The sequence below is a fragment of the Aythya fuligula genome, chromosome 1, assembly GCF_009819795.1.
Source record: "Aythya fuligula isolate bAytFul2 chromosome 1, bAytFul2.pri, whole genome shotgun sequence".
Classification (NCBI taxonomy): domain Eukaryota; kingdom Metazoa; phylum Chordata; class Aves; order Anseriformes; family Anatidae; genus Aythya; species Aythya fuligula.
In genome coordinates, this window is record NC_045559.1 from 144338845 (window position 1) to 144360901 (window position 22057).

At 38.9% G+C, this 22057-nt stretch overlaps 1 protein-coding gene across 12 annotated transcripts in view; it reads right to left on the reverse strand.

Moving 5' to 3' along the window:
- Positions 1-2578: 2578 nt before the first annotated feature.
- Positions 2579-22057, reverse strand: part of MCF2L (MCF.2 cell line derived transforming sequence like) — a 147019-nt gene continuing 127540 nt past the window's right edge. For 6 of the 12 annotated variants that reach the window (XM_032187499.1, XM_032187522.1, XM_032187481.1 and 3 more), the window contains 17 exons: positions 19306-19421; positions 18291-18360; positions 16439-16531; positions 16221-16313; positions 14694-14819; positions 13826-14047; positions 13196-13288; positions 11665-11743; positions 11442-11508; positions 10052-10167; positions 9338-9424; positions 8440-8499; positions 8017-8091; positions 4753-4883; positions 4043-4155; positions 3818-3921; positions 2579-3692 (listed from right to left, as the gene is read on the reverse strand). In XM_032187499.1, coding sequence (XP_032043390.1) covers positions 3598-3692; positions 3818-3921; positions 4043-4155; positions 4753-4883; positions 8017-8091; positions 8440-8499; positions 9338-9424; positions 10052-10167; positions 11442-11508; positions 11665-11743; positions 13196-13288; positions 13826-14047; positions 14694-14819; positions 16221-16313; positions 16439-16531; positions 18291-18360; positions 19306-19421 — 1740 coding nt within the window. In that variant the 3' untranslated portion in view covers positions 2579-3597. The remainder of the gene's footprint in view (positions 3693-3817; positions 3922-4042; positions 4156-4752; positions 4884-8016; positions 8092-8439; positions 8500-9337; positions 9425-10051; positions 10168-11441; positions 11509-11664; positions 11744-13195; positions 13289-13825; positions 14048-14693; positions 14820-16220; positions 16314-16438; positions 16532-18290; positions 18361-19305; positions 19422-22057) is intronic. The other 6 variants (XM_032187550.1, XM_032187490.1, XM_032187543.1 and 3 more) reach the window with 4 other exon arrangements.

Sequence of the window (22057 nt, forward strand, 5' to 3'; positions counted from 1 at the left end):
CTTTAGGCTGCTGCTGGTACAGGCAGCAGCGGTCGCAATGGGCCTCAGGAGAGATTTGACTACACCTACAATCATATTTTAGCATATTGTTTTTTCTTACATACAGGTCTAGCAGTGCCATATAGGTCTCTACATGGATTTAATGTCACAGGGCGTTTTGGACTGTTGCCACAAGGCTCAGAGCCATGCATGGAGCACCTGGGAGAGCTCCTCATGGGCTTCCTTTGCCCAGGCCTTGACTTGGCCTCTTCTGAAAAGCTGAGAGGCCTCCTCTTCATCCAACCTCACAGAGGTTGATGAGGAAATGCTGCCAGTTTGTCTCACAGCCTGTGGTTTATGTACATCACGCTCCTTTTTTTTTTGTCAAGGGCTTCTCTATGCATAACACTACCCTCAAATCTTCTAAGAAAAGATGAGCTTTGGGCGAGGAGGCTGCGCTGTGAATACTCTTTGGAGCCCATCAGTGCTTATTTACACACAACAAGCTATTTAGAGCTGACCCTGTGCAACAGAGTGTGGGCAGCCAAGGAGGGGAAGGGGTACTAAAACAATCATGCCACCTTATGCTCCAGCAGAGCCCCCTCAGGATGTCATCGCCCCATGCACCCCATACCCACTGCCATTTGGGGCTGTCCCTGACGGGGACCTGGCACAGCCACAGGAGCGAGCACAGGCACCTCTGCCCACGGAGAGGAAAGGTTCATCAGCTCTGGGAGCTGATCCTGCCAAAAACTGCCTGGGAAAGGGTGGGCAGAAGAGTAAAAGACAAAGACCCCTGAGCATGAGCCAGGTAAGGGGGCTCTGAAGTCTCCAAAAGGATCTCACCTTTATTTCAAGAGCTGTTACTGAAGATGAACAGTAGCTATTGGTAATTGTGGCCATCGTTGCTTAAACATTACCTATTCATCTCTTTTGAAATGAAAGCTTGGATAAGCTATTTCACCATCTAAGCATCTTACTTTGATGATGCTGCATCTAGACACAGTTTAACTCTTAAGGGACAGTTCTAAAACTGCATCCTAAATTAAGGGTTTGGATTGGGGTAGCTCTCTTGTACTAGAGAGACTTCTGGTGACTTGTGTGGATACTCAGAACTGTACACTGCGGTTCATAATAGTCACCTGATGATACAGAAGTAGAATGGAAATTCAGACCATAATTAATTTCCATCAGTTCTCTAAAGATGAAAAATTCCTCCATTTTGCTCATTGACATCTGTGCAGAACAGGAAGAGGGTTTTGAATTCCAACTAGCCACAGCTAGACAAACCTGCTTTTCTGTTCAAAATCCAGTCTATTTTTATGATACCCATAAGCAGCTTTTAAGACCACGAGACAAAAATAAAACACGGAGCATGTCTGTATAAAGGCATTCAGCAAGAAGTGCTGAAATTTATTCAAATTTTCATAATTACAATAAAGACCTCTGACTTTGAACCTCTAAATCACAACAGCAGTAAAAAAAAAATGGGGGGAAACGGTGAAATGGGTTGTATTAAAGTGCAATGATATGGAGGAAACCATTGAAATAACACAAATGAGGCTGCAGTGAGAAATGAAAGGACAGTCTTATCCTAGCGATGACAGCAATATATAAGTAAATTATGTTACAGAATGTACAAAATAACTTACACAGATGAAGATAAGCTGAATCTCATGCCGCCATTTCGTTGTTAAATACCAGACTAAATATTCCTGGTCTGCACGGTATTACGTGGGATAATTAAAAAAAAAAAGATCAGAGGATTTCTGTGTTGGAAAAGACGCCTGAAGTGAAACCCTGACCCACCTTTATATTGCAGTATTGCAAGAAACCTAAGTGTTTATGAATTGTAAAGTGACACATTCAGCAGCATGAAGACTATAAATACATCCTTTACATTGATACATTATATCTACACATATACATATCTACACACACATATATATACACACACACCAGCACAGATATATCTGCATAAATGTGTGGGTGTGTGTATATATATACACACACACGTTTCAATTTGTACTGACCACAGTCAGCTACGTTTTTGATTCTGTCTGGGGTAGGGTTGCTTTTGGAACTGAGGACCAAGATCTTTCTTTCGAGTGTTTCTCCTTTAAGTTTCCCAAGCTACAGCTGCTGAAGTCTAAATTTCTGGCATAAAGATAGACTTCAGGGCTCAGCCATCAGAGGGTTGGATAATTAACAGCAATTCCCATAGACACAATTTGCTTTGCTTAGAGCTTCTGAAAAATTATGCTCTTAACGTCCATGGTATTTTTAACTAATATGACATACAAATTGGGTAAAAACCTATTTTCATATAAGTAAAAACATTATAAATATGTAAAGGGAAGAATACATTATTCCATACATGCATACAATTTTGTACTGCTTATAAGGACGAAGTGCAAAGAACATCTCACAAGGTAAAAGTTTATAACATTGGCTTACATCATACCTTGAAAAATCGCAAGTTTAGCATTATCCTTCCTTTAAAAAAAAATAAAATATTTGACCACAGGACAAATCTGACTCTAATAAAGATTTTTTTTTTCCCTCCTTGTGCTCCCCTTTACAGAAAAAAAATGTGTAATTTTTTTTTTATTTCTTTGAATAAATTTGCAACATACTCCATTGACTAAAACTACATCTGGCTTCTTGACCTCTTACGTTTTTCTGGAGAAAGGCTCTTGACCCATAGGGAAGCCATAATAGTTTCCTTTGCCTGTAACTGCATGCTAATTAAAACCGAAGGTAACTGTGCAATTGTAGTTTAATAAGAAATAATCGAGTGAATAAGAATGTTTGTGTCATTGTGCACCCACATTAGGAAAAAGATAGTACTAAATTGCCAAGGCTATGTAAACACAGTGAAATTGGTGAAGAGTTGGGTTGTGAAGCCAAAACGTCTGAGGGAACAGCTATTTTGTTGCACGTGTTATCAAAAGGTTGAAAAGGATCAATTAATATTTTCTTTTGATGCTGTTGTGGTCAGTGAATGAGTCATCTCTGCATCCCAGTCTCTAGGGCACAGAAGAGCATCCTGACGACCCAAGAGAAGAGAAATGGCTGGACCAAACTTAATTCCTCGTTCCTGTAAAAGTCCCCTTCACTGCACTGAGTGAGGTACATCCATGGAGAAAGGGGTATTTTGGGGGAGAGAAATTTTAAAATCTGATTTCTTTTTTGGCATACCTATCCTGTACAGGTGACTACTATGTTATTAGTTTACAATAAGGATTTAGCGCTGAACACATTTTGTTTGCTCACTTTCAGATTCTGGGTGTTATGAAAAGTACAGTTCTGCAGAAACCTGATTGTATATCAATGGGATAAAATGTGTTTTATGCTAGCACCTCTGCAGCTCCAGAATTCAGAGCAGAAGCCTCTATGATACCCCTATTTCAAATCACTTAGTTTTTATTTACAGCTTCACATCCCATGGACTTTTCCTTGTGATCTTCGGTGAGAATCTCTGAAAATCACCAGAGAAAATACTCAAAGCCAGCAACACAGAACAGGTGGTCCTTCGTTTGAGTCCAACGTCCAGAACTCCACACAAGATGGCAAACTCCAGTTTACCTTCCATGGAGGTGGGGTGAAAATTCGATCTTAGCCCTTAATGTCCGAGAAGCTGGTGCTGCTGGCGTTGCAGCTGTCACTGCAACTTGATGATGTGCTCAAAGTGCTGGAGGCAGTGCCTGATTCTGGGAAGGGGAAAGGAGAGGAAAAGAAAAACACAAGCAAATACAATATGGTTGTTTTTCACAGGTTTCTTTCATAACAGGAATCTTCAGATAGACAAGCATCGCATTTATAATAAATAGCCTACCAGAGCTGCTCAAAGATTGAGCCGATTTTGAATTGCCTATGAGCATCAGCAGGTTGCTTGCTGGGATCCAACCTTCTCTACCAGTGCTCAGGTTCTTCACATACCTATAAAAAAGAAGAAAACAGTCAGATTGCTTCATTTACCACTTTGGAAAGTTTTGCCCTAAACATTTGCCTTCTAAATGCAGTTCCACGTATAGAAGTTTCCAAACACAGATCTGCGTACCAAAGTCCATCCTCCCCTTCACGAATCAGTTGAACTAGGTCTCCACTTTTCACTGTGAATTCTTCAGAAACTCCTCTTTCGTAATCAGTCACAACTGTGTATTTACCAGGAGTCTAAATGCACACAGGGAAAAACACAAATTATTTCTCTTGAGTACCTTAAAGTTCGTTGCAGCTTTTGTTATGAAAATTAAAGCACTTTTCCCTTCTTTCTCTTTCTCATGCACGTACACGTTGAAGACAGTGTAAATATGCATACTGAGCGCAGTATAACTTTACTGTTTAATTCCATGCAAATTCAGTGTATGAATTCTCACACCCTGAAAAGCATTCAGTGAAGTGTTTCCATTACAAATATCTACCCCCCAAAAAATAATAAATAATAATAATCCCAAGGGAAAACAAACAAAAAACCCCCGGAGAACTAGTGACACGATGTATGTGACACAGTAGCTGAGCATGTCATTGCTTGACTTCTGTCCTACAGCATAAGCACTCGCAGTCTTGCTGGTCTGCAGGTACATCATCCCCAGGTACAAACAAAAGGCTGACTTAAGAAAATAAAGTATATTTCATTGCCCTATGAGTTTTACCCAGCTGAAGATTTCAAGGCAGATACTTTCTTTCTCCAGCAAGCTTCAAAAGCATTCCTACGTACTGTCACTCAACAGTAGCATTTGCTTAGCCCAACAGGAAAGCATTTCTGGTTACCAGCTTCATTTCGTTTCCCCCTCCTCCTCCTCCTTCTTCCTCTGCATCTGATGAATTCAGTGGATCTTCAGCACTAGACCAACCATCATTTTCTTCAGATGCGTCAAGAGAATGCGACGTTTTAGCCCAACCTTTGTGAACAAACAGCCAACAGTTAACTTTGCAACAGTGTGCCACTGACTGGGAGGAATGTCCTTCCCCCTGAAAGCCACTTCAGTGACAAAAGGAGGAAAAACTTTAGACAGGGAGGTTATTACAGCCACAAAGTGAAATTCAAAGCTAGCAAAAGGTGGCCCATTTCCACCCAAGCGGATTTGTGGCAATGCACAGCAGTGAATTTGGCCATTTGGATTTATATACATTGAAAGAAAGCAAAATTCCCAAGCTAAAAAGAACCTATTTCTGCCTTACACAAAGTTGAACAACGGACAGATATCTTTCTTTTGGGAGGGGGTAGAGGATGGGAATGTGCACTTTATGGGAAGAGGACAGACACACATGGTTGTCACCCAAAGCAACCAGCTTGCTCGAACAAGGGATGGACAGATGTCATTTCATTCAAAATATTGAGCACTTAGCTGTCTAAAACTTCAGCAGGAGCTACAGGCACTTCATACTTTATCTGGTGATGCAGCTTACTGTTTAAGGGTATCCAGGCTGACACAAGGATGCTTAATCACACTGAATTATCTTCGTGTTAAGTCACTGCACCGAATACCACAAGAACAACCTCCTGCCTGTCACTTATTGCCAAGTGTTCCTTTTTCTCTCTCTGCGTGAAGCATTTCATTTATTTATGAGGCTGGACCGTATCCAGAGAGCACAAAATCCTTTTCCAAATAAAACTACAGTAAGCGGGATGCTTTTCACTGAGGCCAGCAACTGCTAATGCGTGTGCTGAGCTTACAATGAGAAAGTCAAAATAACAAGGACAAATAAACAGTTCCAAGTAACATTTTGGTTCAGGCCAAATTGTAACAATAAAAAACTCAATGAAAAAGACTGAAAGGATAAACAAACATCCCAGCTTTTAGGTAATTATTTGTTAAATTGAGTGAGCAGCAGCATTTTTACTCTTCACTGCTGCTGAGGCAAGTTACATTTGTTGCCTGGCTGGTCACACCAATGCATAAAGAAAAAAAAAACACAACCAGGAGCATTGTCAGAGTAAAATCAAAGCAATCTAAGAAATCACAGAGCACGCCAAACCAAGCGGGTCTTTTACCTCGCCTGCGCTGCTGGATGGCCTGCACGAGGTTAGAAGTACTGACCCGTTTGGCCCTGTCCAGGGTTAAGAATGAAATCTGTGAAGAAACTGAGTAATAAGTTCCTGCTGTATCCCATGCAAATTTCACTGGAAGCACACAGCGAGTAGGCCCATGGGACACAGTGAAAACCCTTTCTGGTATTTCCAAGTTAAGAACAATGCAACAGAAGAAAATTTGGTTTCTTCTAATTGTTCCAAGCTCTCATTAGAAACAGAACCAAAAAGTTGCACAAAAGAAAAAGAAAGTGACACCATTGTAATTGCTCTTCCCACAGCATCACATTCACTGGCCTGCTCATCCTGGAACATTTTGGGCAGCAGCTCCTTTGCCTTTCTTTTCACATATTGTGCTAACGGAGGTAGGAGCAGACCTGCCTGATCCTGCCATAGCAGCAGTACGCCTGTTCCTCAGACAGGCTGGCACTCTAACAAGCCCATCTCATCTGTGGAGAAAAAAGTGGTCACTGTGGCCACTTAACTAACTGAAGGCTCTGAGCTTACGCATGCTGATTCAATGTGCACGTGTGTATTCTGCATGATGTGACTACATCAGAGCTCCCTGTGAAGGCAGAGCATGCAAGGAAGTGGCAGTCACCTAAGAAAAGATTATGCAGAAATCAGCAAGCTTAAATTTGATGGTGTTAGTAAACTCAGAATTCATATTTTGCTCCTCTTCAGAAACAGGCCAGCAGGTTTCTTTACAAAGACAGGATCCATCTCCAAGATAAGATTCTGCCACTACTTCATTTTCCTTGAGCTCACTGGGGTTTAAGTATGAGGGATGCAATCGTGAAAGGAAACAAGTGGGGGCAGTGTGTTGTGCACTGAGAAGCTGTGACCATCATCTGGTGCAGCTTCATCCTGAAATGGCTGAGCTCACCACATGTTTATCCCTCTTTGAGTTGGTGAAGGAGAAGACAAAGTGTCTGTCAAAAAAGAGATCAGAAAGTGCAAGACAGAGAGGGGGAATTATCAGATGTTTTAAATTTGTTTACTTGGTTTTGGTTGTTTCTGAAAGTGAGAGGCTGCTGGACAGGACAGCAATTCAGAAGTGTGTTCAGAGGACTTGGAAGTTTTAATGTAAAGTTTTAATGTAAATTAGTAACGTAATTTCAGTAGTTTCCATGGTACTTGTGGATCTCACATGCAGAAAATTAACACTAATTCCCATACCCACACTTGTGGAGTTTGTGAACAAGTCTGGCCTGGGATTACACTGCCTGCTGCTCAGACAGGGTCAGTGGCTTTGTACAGTTTCCCCAGCACAGCAGCAGAACCAGCATCATTTCCACAGGTGAGACAAACACAAAGGCTGTGGAAACCTGGAGAAGGAGACAGTGGGAGGGCTCGAAATAGATTAATCTTTAGAAAAATGTTTTCTAAAAGAAAGATAGATGGTTACATGAGAAGAGAGCAGTTTCCTTGTACTCTAGTTAATGAATCTCAGGGATTTGTACTTAAGCCTTTGCCAACATCCTTGCTAGTTAGAAATGGGTCATTTAATGGAAATGTTTTATTCATTGCTTAGCTGTGGGTTGGGAGGACAGCAGGCAAACTGCTACTAGGGGGTCAGTTAAAGCATTGTGGGTTAACAGGGTAGTGAAAATTGCCTACTGTCAACCCAAAAAAGATGCAACAAGACTGACTAATAAATGCAAACCGAAAATGGAGTAAGGCAATGTACATTCCACAGGACAGGGGTGATTCTCCCTCTAATTAGAGTATATGACTTTCCTTCCCCCTGCTCTTTTTTCCCCCTTTTTAGAAGTTAAATCCTCTCTACAAGATAGTCTACCTTATTTGAGGCTAAGGTAAAACTTTGACAAGTTGCGCTGTCAAAACCAACATAAACAGAAGCTGCTGGGCCCATTTGGAACAACACAGCAGATAGCAGCACTGCTGCACACATCATCATCATCCAGGTAATCCCCAGTGCTCTGACGGAACACCAGGGATGGGTGGGGATTTGTGGAGTACAAGATGTGGTAACACTCTACCTCTTAAACCAAAAGGAGTTGGATCACTCACTACTTCATGCCGTTTAGGTTTTTTGTCAGGACTGGTAGGAGAAGCTGCAGGAGGATGAATAGGCAAAAAACACAGAAGAGAGATATTGAAGAACTGGAAAAAAGAGAATAGGTGGATTGCATGCTAAATACCTTTGAGTTTATACTGGAAAACAAATGGATTTTTGTGATCACTCTAGTTTTAGCTGTCATTGGTCAATTACAGTAGGAGAAGGTAATTAGTCATGTACAGTTTAAGATGATTTGACAAATTTATTTTATGGTGATAGACGAAAGTATACGTAAACTTTTCAAAACGAACTAGACATCAAATTAATATAATCAATTTCAATTTTAGACAAACATTACCAAATAAACAATCACTTTAATATAAATTTAGTGCTACAGCAATACCTGGTCCTGTAAGAAGGATCATTGGCAATGTCTGGCTTTTAGCAGTAGGAGATGGAGTTTCTGTCAAGGCAAGCACGGGATATTAGCGCTCACCTCATTGGTACCAGATACACCACCCTAGAGTCTCTCCAGAAAGAACTCAAAGGTAATCAAGTTTTGAAAAGGCATTCAGAAAAGATGCTTGGAAAAGAAAAACAGTCATGTTCTTGAACGAGTGTCATCATCTTAGTGCAATTCAGACTGTTCAAAGATAGCTGTTCAAAGCAAGAAGTGAATGTACCCAGTGCAATTACTCGGCAGGAGGAATCAAGAAATATCTCTGAGCCCTACGTTTTAGGAAAAAAAAAGAATAAAGACCATTTCTGGAAGCATAAAGAAGTTCTTCTTTACTTTTGTATCCTTTTGTATCTAGCAAAACACACATTCTACTGTAGTCATGCTTTAGGAGGTCTGTTAAGAAGGGAAGCTAACACAGAAACACTCCAGCAAAACCTTGATTCCTTCTTGCCAAGTACGGGTACATTTGGGGCAGATCCACTGAAGCTAGAAGCAGGCCAGGCATTTGATCTGAAGGTAACATCCTCTAGGCTTTCTACAGGAAGAGGGCACTTTGAACTCCTTCTTAGGCTCCAGTAGTGAGACCAGAAGCACTAGAAACTTCACTCCTTCCCTCACATCTCCAACAGCTCTCCATCTTTGCAGTCTCCCTCAAAAAAATCTCCCTGTCATGGTCTGTGATGCAGGAACCTAGCCTGAACATAGGAGAACAAGCTAATATATACATTGAAAAAGTATACATGAACCTGTTACACTACACACATGAAGTGGTGTTCCAGTTACAATCTTACATAGAAAACAATCTAGCTTTTTCTTTTTTATTATTATTATTTTTAATTACCTTTCTGACTTTTGAGGTTAGTAAAGCCCTGCAGCGTAAAGCGCTTTTTTGACAGTACAGAGCATTCTGAGGTAGAGCTAGTGTCATCTACAAAGGAAAAGAGACACAGAAAGAAAGGGGAGAAGGCCAAGAAAAGGTCAAGGCAAAAAATCATTCACAGCCCTGCCAGGGAACTAGCACTTCGGGATGAGAAAGGAAAAACTGAAAGTCCAGGTACAACAAAAGAACCCAGGGGGCAAGTTGTTCTTATTTGTACAGGGGTTTGTAGTACCACTAGTTCAGTAAATAATCTCAGTTATGTAAAGCAAAATTCATGAGAATCCTCTTCAAAACAGGTAATGCCAAGGAACTTATCCAGAAGACAACTGAGGAGCTCTAAGAGAAGATCTACTACAGTCTATATCACCCATAGTTCCTCCCACCTCCTTCTCTCTCTCCTTCACTAGGGAAGTTTTGGGCCTGTCCACAGCACACAGAGGAACACAGAAACCCCAAGGTAAGGGCAGCTTGGACTGGCATGTTCACACAGAGTGTGTGCAGCACCTTGTGGGTGGGCTGCCTTGGGGCTACCAGCAGCAAAGTCCTGCTCCTTCAGGTGTAACGTTGCATTTGCCTGTATTACCATGGCTACTGTGCTGGTGGATCTGCCTGTGCATCTGCAGCGTGAGCATGCTCTTCACAGCTAAAGATCACGATGCATACGTGTAAACTCACCTTTGCCTTTCTCGGGGTACTTTGGTGCTACTGTGGTGACATAACCTTCTAGGCTTGTGAGGTCAGCTTTCCTCTCATCCATTTTTTTTGCGTTTCTGATGTTGTTCCTTGAGGGACTGTTTATTGGAAGAAAAGGAAGACAATCAGTCCATCTCCAGCAACTGGAATCTGAACGCGGGTGACGACCTTGTGTCACAGGTTGCCTTTTACATGCAGATGTAAAGGCTGAGAACCATTTCTTAGCTGCTTCTCAGTTCATAGCTTCTAGAGTTGAAGCTATGCACACTGGTGACTGTGCGTAGAAAGACCATGAGCACATATGAAGTAGAAAAGCTCCCCTTGTGACTGCAAACACATACTGTGGCAGTGGAAGCTACTGAAAAGGCAGCTGCTCAGTACAACTTTCACTCACAGATACTCACTACAGACATATTCTGTGATGACAGCTTCCTTCTGAACATGCTAAGGAGAGGGGAAAAAAACAGAAAAGGAAAAAAACTCTGCCTTTTAAAAGCTCCTAATTCAGGAAACAGACAAGGAATGAACAAAGATAATATGTTGAATCTTGCAGCAGGATTCCCATTACACCTCGGACTGGGAGTGAAAAGGAGAGAGATCCCATGAATACCACATATCTGGGAAATGCTCTGTAAGTGATAACTAGATGCATGAAGCATGAGGGCAGAGCACTACTGATACATATTTGAGCACACACAGCATGGGAATGACTGAACATGTGAGTATATGGGTTATGGTAAAACCCATACGTACACACATGCACATAATGTCATGAGGAAAAAAAGTGAATAGCAGAGGTCAGATAAGGGCAGAACAGCAGGAGAGAGCAAAAGACTATACTTATATAGTTTGGTACAGTGAAAGACATAACACAAAATTTTAAAAAGCTTGACTCCAAACTTGAAACACTAGAGGAATGAACACATCACTTAATAAGAAAGGTAAAGCAGAGAAAGAAAAGAAAGAAACAAGAAAGAATGCCCTTGCAGAGGACAAAAAGAAAAATAGCATGAAAACGGTGAGAGAAAAGAACAAAGAGAAAGGCTGCTTCACATAGCTACATAACTCTCTTACCTGGGGTGTAAAGTATATAATTAGCTGTTCAACAAAGAGAACTATAATACCATCAGAATTTTGGCTGGCATAGAAAGTTACATATCTATAAAACCTGTGCCACTGTTGCTCTCCAGAACTGAGTTCTGGAGATGTATAAACCCCAAGCAAGCTTCATAGCTTTATATTAGAAAGAGACCTAAAAAATTCTAAGATGTAAGGGTCAGTATTAAGGGACAGGAGTAATAAAGAACTATAAAGCGAATGTGTTAGTATATTTGCAAAACAAGTAGAGTGATTAGACAACAAACTTACTTACCTTGTACAAGATGATGCTGGTAGAGGTAAACTCTGTGTGTGTTCAAGTGTCCTGTGCTGACTAGCTTCTGTAATGGAGAAAAGAAAAAGAACCATTAAACTGGTTTGTGTTTTAAGCTTTTCATTTTTACAGTCCTACACAGTGAACAGAGTAGGTTTTGAAGTTCAAAGAGAACAGAGATTAAAAAAAATATATAAGTGTGTATATATCCAAAATATTTTACCTCTGCATGCCTGCAGTTGACTTGTCAGCACTTTTCTTATTTCATTTACCCAAGTAGCTTTAACTTCAGGAGTTGGTGCCTACCCAAAAATAAATACAATCAGCCATCAAGCAGAGAATACTTACACAAACAGCTTCAAGCCAAAGCACAGTCTTAGAGGAATCCTTCAAGAAGGACAGCTAGACCCTCTATCTAGTCCCTCAGTGAACAGAAACTATTTGTAAGAATTTGAACACACTGAGTGAGAAGGCTGTGCAAGTGCTACAGTCTTCCTCTGGCTCCCTTGCACATGGAAAATGAGGACGTGATTGGTGACAGTCAGCATGGTTTCACTAAGGGCAGACTGCCTGACAGATCTGGTGGCCTTCTACAACAGGGTTACAGCATCGGTGGATAGGGGAAGAGCAACTGACATCATCTGCCTGGACTTGTGCAAAGTATTTGACACCATACCCCATGATATCCTTGTCTCTAAATTGTAAAGGCATGGATTTAATGAATGGACCAATGGATTACCAGTAGATGGGTAAGGAATTGGTCACAAAGAATTTGGGTCAATGGCTCAATGTCCAAGTGGAGATCAGCAACAAGTGGTGTTCCTTGGGGGGTCAGTACTGGGACCAGCACTGATTAACATCTTTATCAGTGACATGGACAGTAGGATTGAGTGCACCCTCACCAAGTCTGCCAACGACACCAAGCTGTGTGGTGTGGTTGGCATGCTGGAGGGAAGGGATGCTATCCTGAGGAACCCGGGCAGGCTTGAGAGCTGGGCCTGTGCAAACCTCACAAGATTCAACAAGGCCTTGAGCACCTCTCCTGCATGGACAGGTTGAGGAAGTTGGGGTTGTTCAGCCTGGAGAAGAGAAAGCTCTGGGGAGACCTTACAGTGGCCTTCCAGTACCTAACATGGGCCTACAGGAAAGCTGGGAAGGGACTCTTCAGCAGTGTAGTGACAGGACAAGGAGTAATGGTTTTAAACTAAGAGAGGGGAGATTTAGACTACATATTAGGAAGAAACTGTTCACCAAGAGGGTGGGGAGGCACTGGTACAGGTTGCCCAGAGAAGCTGTGGATGCCCCATCCCTGGAGGTGTCCAAGGCCAGGCTGGATGGGGCTTTGGGCAACCTGGTCTGGTGGGAGGTGTCCCTGCCCATGGCATGGGGGTGGAATTAGGTGATCTTTAAGGTCGTTTCCAACCCAAAGCATTCTGTGATTCTCCCTTAACTAACTCCAGTGAAAGCAAGTGTATGCAATATCCCCCATGAATATTGGGGAACACAGATTTAACTTTTTTTTTTTTTTTTTTTTTTAAATAAGACACTGTATTTGAAACATATCATTTATGAAACTGCTTATGATTTAACCTATGCACGGTGGACTTTTTTGGTTTGTTTTTACATTCTCTCATCACTTTCTATTAGTGATATAATAAAGAAAAGAAAAAAAAAACAAAACAAAACAGATCCTGTTGGGTTAGACCCCACACACTTTTGAACATCTTTTAAAGGTAGTGACATTTTATTATTACCTGTATGATGTAAACTTCTTCCCTTGCATTATACCAGATTTCAAATTTCTTTGCATCGCCTTTGACATTTTCTGTTATTCCAACAGCTGCCATCTAGAAGCAAAGAGAACAGAAGCTGACCTACCGAATTGCAATTAAGATAACAGTGGAAGCAGAAGGCTAATAATATTCATTAGCAATCTATTTTTGAAAAGGAAAACCATATTTGGTTTCTCCCTCAAGGAAAAGAATAACTAATAATACAATCTGCATTTTGGACATTTAGTACTTCGTGTCAGCTTGGCTACCTCAGAGGGAAGAAAGGCTTAGTTTTGTTAAATTGAGACTGATTCACAAGCTGTCTCTTCAAATGAATACTGAAAAATCTGACATCTATTTTCTGTGCGATTAATGCAATTACCATTCATCTACACTAGTATGGTTTAGATTTTCGCAAAGGAGAATTCCTCCAACTCCACCAGCAACACCAAGTGACACAGACTTTCAGTATCCATTACGTTTGCCTAAAAGGGTGAAGTTCACACTGCAAAACTATCATGTATCTTTGCTGACAAAAACAAAACAAAACACTTGTATTATTGCAACGAAGCCCTCAGTACCACTACCTTACTGGACTGCTCAATGCCTTACATTTAAGGAGTGTTTGTAGCTATAAGAAGGTGCCTTCTCATATCCCTCTCCATTTTCTTCTCGCTTTTTACAGAACAGCACTGCTTTCTCATGGAGGAACAGGTGTCGCTGCATCGGCTTGAAGCGTGCCAAATCTTTCACCTTTGAGTGACCTTTTTTATGATCAGTCCAGACATTGAAGGATCCCTGCATTAAAAGCTTGCCCAGCTCATTCAGGTTTCCCTGGAACAAAAAGTGATATTTATAACTACAAAGAGGTAACATCTGACTAAAACACACTCTCTGAACAGGTCTTTACAAGTTCTGTCATTCCAAGTAATCTCTCACATCAGTGTTTACGTTGAGTTTGGAGAGGTAATGAAAATATAGTCAGTGTTTAATATTCTCTCTCCCCTACACTGCTCAGGCAGGATTTTACAGTCAAGAGTACCAGTAGCAAAGATATGGAGATCTACACATAGAAAAAGGGAGAGGTACAATACACATTGTTTTTTTTCAAGGGTCTGCTCCAAAACTCCTCGCATTGCTCCATTCTTCCAGAAATTTTAGGTGTAGTTTTACATATGGATATAAAAAACTAGAAGTAACTCCCATGTGTCAGTAGCCTAGAACACGCTGTTCATTATGATTTTTCTGTTTTTAACGTGGTGTCAAATAGATCAAAGAAAGAAAACTTGGGTAGACAGAGCAAAATATTATTCAGAGCATGAAAACTTCAGAAGAGTATACAGATCTTCTTCCCATTATCACATAATTACATAATGCAGTTTAAAGGCATCTTTTGTACAAGATTCTTCTCATTCTTAGTATGTAACAAGGAGTACACTGTACATATGTATCTGAAAAAAAGAAAAATATTGTTACTCACATCATAGCCTGTAATGGCTATCTGGTGCATAGAATCATTAACTGCTTTGAGAATACCCAGTATAGAAGTTAACGCCTCCTGGAGATCTTCAGCTCCTTCACAATTCTTACTGTATTTCAGCATTTCCTGAGTGGGCAAGAAATGACAACATACTTAGTTTTTTGGAAACAGCAATAACTAGGAATATTTGAATTTTAACACCAAATTCGGCCTACATTTTTCAAGTTATCCAGGGAAGTCAACACCATATAATCTAGTGGATTAAATACTGACTAACTCAGAAGACCCCAAGGTCTTCTTTATTTCTTATCTCTGCTGCTAATAACCTGCACATTCGTCCAAACATTTTTATAAGCAATACCTAAGAATTTTACAATATTAAATTGGCAAGCATTTTTCACAAGTGCTAAAAACAAAACAAAACAAATCCCAATGTCACATCCACTTTTTAAAGCAAATAAACAAACCTGAAACATTTGTTACTTTTACAGCTAGCAAATATAAAAATATAGGCAAATTTCATTTATTATTTGAGTTATTGCAAAGACCTGGGATGGCTTGGAATGCTAATCACAGACCAAAACTTTGAGCGCTGTCTACACATTTAAAAATGTAATCCTTCTCCAAAGAAGCTTATTGGTGAAGCTGCATCTTCTGATTTGGTTCCAGATGAACATAGAGGCAAATTCATGTGGAACCCCACAGGCTTCATAGCATGAGAATAAGCATTTAGTAACAGAGCGTAGAAAGTAAAGACACTTTAAATAGAAACCTTTCAAATGCTCCTCTCTTTAGGTAAGTTTAAAGTAATTAACTCTTTAAAAGTTGTTAACTTTAACTGTTTTAATGCAATAGTAAACTATTGTAAAAAACAATTGTTGAAACTCATGTCTATGTGGTAAATATTTCCTAAAACAAGCCAGTTTCAAGCATGGCAAAGATTTAGACATTCATTTTAAAATTTATAATAGTATATTCCTCTCATTTTGCTCTCTCAGTATGTCTAAATGAATCATAGTGGCAAAAATACCACACAGTGTGCTCAGTCAAGTACATTTCCTAGAATGTGAGTGACTTTGAAGACTTCATTAACTGAAGCTTTCTGGACACTTTCTCAAATCCAGCAAGGCTAATTCCTGTGACATGCACGAGGCCACTAAAACTGACAAGTAGCATGTACTTCTGACGCTCTCTTCTCTTTGTTGCAAAACTTTCTTGGTCTTTTTGTTTTTCCTAATCAATGTCTTCATCTCTTCAGAAGAAATGTAAGGGCAAAAGAAGTTACACATGGTGCCTCTGTGGTAACGTTTAATGTTTGCCTGCCTACTAGTAGCTTTTTGGCTGAAAGAGAAAAGAACTGAGCTGAAAGTTGATAGACTGGAATTTCCTTCTGTTTTAATTTATACGCCTCTCTACTAACTTTTAGATTTCTTTCCAGCAGGATGAGAGTAACAGGATTAAAAAAAAAAGGCAAAAAAAACACACTTTGTTTATTAACCAAAAATGATGTAATTTTATAACACATACCTTTAGCAATAACTGGTATTTGGTTATTCTTTGAACAGGTTTCAGCAAGTATGAGTCCAAACTGAGCTTGTGGTCAAGTTTCCTTTGACATTCCTGTAATCAGTGTCAGATTTCATTGGTACACCAATCAATATTTTTTGTCACTTGTTCTTGAGATAAATTACTAATTTAAACATAAAACAAATACAGAAATATTTCAGAGATTCAAGCAAGCACACCTGAAAGAATACAGAATCTGAAAACTGCCTCCACAAACTTTCAGATCGAGGTTTATTTTGACAGTATTTTTCATAAATCTGGAAGTCTTCCATCTGAAATTGGAGAGAAGAGCAAAATATTACTCAATTCTTATGATTTTAATAGATTAAGTTCATCAGAAGTTTTTCCACAGTCAATAAGACTAAAGAAAAAAAAAATGCAATTCCTTGAGGCATCCCTAGCAAAAGCAATTATTCAAAGTCACTAATTTTGTAACAGCTACACATTTTGTGCATGGAATATATGAATAAAATGTTCCTGTTCATTTTTATTTCAGTTTAATATTAGACACCTGATGAAGAAGCATGTTATATTTACAAATATATTTACACCAACATGAAAAATTTGGGATCCTTTAATTTAATTCAATTAATGCCAGAACATGAATTCCTCTGTGTAACTTAGTAAAAAAAATCTTTGTCCATCTTTACAAATTTTTATTTTGTGCTTTTCAATGGAAATTTTCCTAAGTCATTTATTTACTATTTTACCAAGTTTTTATCATCTATTTACTATTATTATTCACTATTTTACATCTATTTATTATTACTACGTCTATTATTATTTTATTATCTATTTACTCTTTTATAAAGTCATTTATTGCTCCCTTATCACTTCAACACTGTATTCAAGAGTTTGCTATTTTTTATTCATGGTTGCTTACACAGGTCTCATGGTGCTCTTGTATCTTCAAGAGACTTGCACACATGGGTGCAAGTCTCTATTATTTTTGATTATTCATTAAATTTTCACTTTCTGAAATTCATTTATTCATGAATGTTTCCACTTTCTCTAACAGAGATGTCCAACCCAAGAACTGTACAACCCCTTAGGTGACCTCAAATTAGATACTGCCTAGATGCTGAGCTTTTCTGTAGTTCTTTTCACTGTTGCATTGAAATATATATAAAATCTCAAATAACTCATGAATGGTTTTATATACTCTGAAGTCATCTGCAGGGCTTCACAATCACCTTCTTACAAACCTAGACATGGCCTCACAGTTCTAATTCTGCAGGAAACTCACCATCCTGTAGCTGTTTTTACACATTTGCCAACTTCAGATGAGTTAGTAACTGAACAGCATCACTTCAACATTTGTTGAAAGCAAAAGGAAGCGAGACTGCATTGAAAAGGTAACTTTAGATTTAATTGGAAGGCTAGGTAGGAAGCCAGCAAGCACCTCAGCCCTCCCATTTTAGGGAACACCATCCTCATGGCTGCTTCCAGTAAATGGTAGGGAGAGGGATGAATACTTCCAGTTTCAAAGCCTCAATAGTTAGCAGTAACAGATTAAGATTAGTTTCCATATACAGATTCCTATCTAGCCATTGGTATTCTACAGGCGAGACTCACTGTTTAATAAATCCCAGATTAAAAAGTTTAATTCTGTTATAGCTTTCCATTTTCACAGTAAAAAGTAAAAAAAAGAATGTACTCTGCTGAGTTGTATTCTTTTAAGAAAAGAGAAACAAACAAAATTCCAGTAAGGAAAGCTAATCAAGTACAACAATCAGTTACAGTGATGTGAAATGATCCAGTACATGACTCCTCTTCATGTTTTCCTAAATGCAACTTTAATAAAGCAATTTTCTTTCAACACTCTAGTAGCTCTTTCTGTCAAAATTAATGACTCTACACAGTGGAAAATATTCCCAACTCTCAAACCTGTTCAAGACAAAAAAAAAAAAAAAAAAAAAAAAAAAAAAAAAAAAGGGGGAACTGGTAGCAATTGCCACATGAAAATTACTTTCATCTGTAACAGCCTTAGAATAGCTTATGAATAAAATGCCAGCATGAGATGACACATACCTGATCCAGAAAGCAACGTCCTACCAGTTCTGGGTATTCTACATAATTTTCTAGTTCTCTCAAGAATATTCTACAAGGAAGAAGATTTTATTAGAGCACACCTTAAAGTTGTAGCAAACAATAACATTCTTGCAATTCGTTTTCTAAACTTAGGAAACAGAGTTGTAATTCTGTACTATGAAATTAACAAAGCTGTTCTAGATCAGGTTTTTACAGAGGGATAACAAAATGAAATGAACAAACATTCTGACCAATTTCTTTTAGCTTCCTGTTGCTGCAATAGAAAGGAAATCCAAGATTTTTTTTCAGGAAAAAAAGTTTGTTTCCCTGTCTTGTGTATTAAGCAGCAGGATTTGTACAGTTTAAAAGTCTTTGTTTTTTTTCCTTCTAAGTGCCACCAAACAACACAGAGCAAATAATAATAATAATAATAATAATAATAATAATAATAATAATAATAATAATAATAATAATGTGGCAAAACCTGAAGTTTAGTTTTTCCTGAATAAGAAACAACTATTTAATACACTTTATATCTCTTGAAAATACTTATTTTCTAACCATTACAATATTATCACATGAAGAAAAGTACCTTTCTAGCAGCAAGAAGGTCACTTGAGTATAACATTAAACCGCCTCAAGAAGATACAAAAGTATCAATTTGTGCTTTAGGGTAATAATTTACTTTCCATAGTAAGTTTCATAAAAACAAACAAACCAACAAAAAAAACCACCAAACTTTGTTTTAATTAGCTTGTAACCAGATCACAATACCTTTCCTCAAGATGACCACTGCCAAAATTTTATTTAAATGTTCTCAGAACACAGGTACAGTTTCACACAGCTTTACTCATCATTTGTAAACACTTTGCTTTTCTCCTCCAATGTAATATGAATTTTGACTTGATAGACAGCCAGGTTGGACTCGGTAAGCATCTTTTAGCAATTTAGGTCTGATTAAGAGTACAAGAAAACCATTCAAATGCTATTTTTATATCTGAATGCAAATCCTCACCTGTTGTGAAAGTGATAAATTTCTTCCATGTTCCCAAACAAAATATCCTTCTTGTTTTGGAGTTCTGGTGAAATGAGGTGAGCCATTAAGGGGTTGTCCATCTCTGCAGCATACCCCTGGAACACAGAAGAGAGGCACAGTGATCATTTCCCACTGATCACCTCCTTTTACTTGTAGTACTTATCTCTCTTATAAGGCAATCTGCCTTTGCAGGCTGATAAACAGCAAAGAAAGTTCTATATTAATCATTAAGTAAGTCTACAAATTCTGTTCTTCCCTCAATTTAGAAAAACATGCCAAAAGTCCTTAGAAAGATGCTTGAATAATTACTGGAATTCTTAGTTGAGCAAAGGTGAAACAATGTTTGCAAATGTTTCACCCACCAAAGGCTATGAATTCTCATACTCCTTAGAGGTCAGAGTTTGACTTTTGTGTTAGAATTTACACATTTGAGTTTAAAGCCACAATTCTAGTACACATGTAAATCTTCACGTTAGTGTTGGCTTTAATGATGAGGGAGTAGGATGGTGATGGAGTCATCATCCCTGGAGGTGCTTAAAGAAAAGCTGGATGAGGTACTTAGGGACATGGCTTAGTGGGTGATACTGCTGACTGGGGGAAGGTTGGACCAGATGACCTTGGAGGTCTTTTCCAACCTTAATGATTCTACGACTACAGTTACTTCTACAGATAACAGAAACCATTAAGCTACAAATTCTATTTCAAAGATACTTTCATTAGACTTGCCACCAGAGGCCATAACTTTAGATTATGGCATTTTCCATTTATCATATAAGGCCACATTCTCTGCATATGCATATTTGGCACGAATAGAGAAAAGAGGGCACACACGTGGCTTTAGCTCAAAAGTGCTCTTCTCTGGTACCCTGAGGACACTACTCTGTTATTAACAGATCTCACAGGGAAGACAGACAGAGACGGAAGGAAAAAGAAAAGAAAAAAGTGCAAGAATGCTTTAGTACCTGTGCTAGTAATACACAGCAAGTGTGATGGAATAGCTTAATTTAATGGCAAATAATGGTACCTGCCTTTCTTAGGCTCCTGTATGAATGAACTACCAGATGCCTTTTAGTCATCTTCTCAGAGACAAAGAAGCTAAAACAACATCCTTTGAATTTGTCAGTTTAATCGGGGGAATTGAACTAAACCATGTGGTTTACCGAAGAACAGATCATATGGATTGGAGAACACACATTTGGAATGATGCAAGATTTGGCTATTAATGCATTAAGCAGCTGCAGGAAGATGTTGTGACCTACTTTAGATTTGGATCAGATCTCTCTCTTTCCCCAAACCACACTGTCATGGATAAGGTGCTCACAGAAAAAAAAAAAAATACATTAGCGACAGATTTCTAATAAAAAGGATAAGCAAAATTACACCTACAATCAAGACTCTCAATTTCAAAGTTATGTCCAAATGACAAAAAGTTATGTCCAAATGACAAAAAGAACAAGCTGGTAAAGTCAGCTAGCCTCAAGAATTCAGATGTTTGGATAAGCTAGTGATTAGATTTTTATTATTACTTTTTTAATAATTTGTTTAAAAAACTACCTTTCATTTTCCATTGGAATCCTTTGCAAAGAGAAAATACATCGCAAAGAAATGCAACATAAAAGGAGACACCATCTGTACAAAAGAGTACCAAGTTATTTTTACGGGAAAACTGGAAAGATGAGTACCATAGGAGAAACAAAGGAATTGGGGAAATTGTCATAACCATGGACTAATAATAAGAATTACTCAAAAGTTGGAAGACTGCCGTTGAACCATCAGCAAGGATCCGATCCAAAGTTACTGTTGGCAGTTCTGATCACCCAAGTTCAAGAGAGATGAATAACAAACTTCAAGGAGGTATTGAGAAATGAGCTTGGCATGGTCAGAGTGCTTGATAGTCTATTGTATTGGCAGAAAATGAAGAGCACTCGACCTAGCAATACAAAAGGTTGCACTATATGTAAAACAAGAGAAATACTAGAAGAACAGAAAGATTCTGTAGCAGCCTCCATTATCAGAAGGAAGAACCAAAAAGCCTTCAACCATTTGAATCTTGATTTTAAGAACAAAATTATACTGATAGGACTGCACACAAATGCGAGGAATAAAGCAATCCTTAAGGTCCACTCCAGACCTATATTGCTTTATTACCCCACATCAGACAGCTATCCTGTTGTTGACACGTCCCAGCATTTGGACAGAACCCAGAACAGCAACGCTATTGGAAGCTGAGCAGAAACTAGGCAAAGGCAAGGCCAGAGCTCCTGCAGTACTCTTACTTGAAAGTATCTACCCAGAAATTATCACTGCTACACAATTTAAGACAGCTCCTATTTAAGAGCCTAACACTTGCATGGATACCGAAAGTGCCCAACTGGCTCAATTTTGACACATTCTGACTGAAATAACTCACCCTCAAGTTATCTGAAGCTTTATCATCTCCTACAGTCAAACTGGGCTACAGCAAAATGATGTGTCCGTGTATGAAGACTTGACAAATTTGAGGTACGGAACCCTGTACAAGAACCCTATCTACAAGCAATACACAGTACTGTAATTGTGCCTCGATAAGCATGGAGCAAAGGAAACACCTTTGTTTCCTTCACAATTTTGATTCAAGATGTTATTATTCCAAGGCACTCGTCTGCCATAGTTTTACCCAAGATAATTGGAAGATCACCTAAAGGTCTACAAAGAAGGATGTGATAAGTAGATTTGCTACTTTGATACAAGA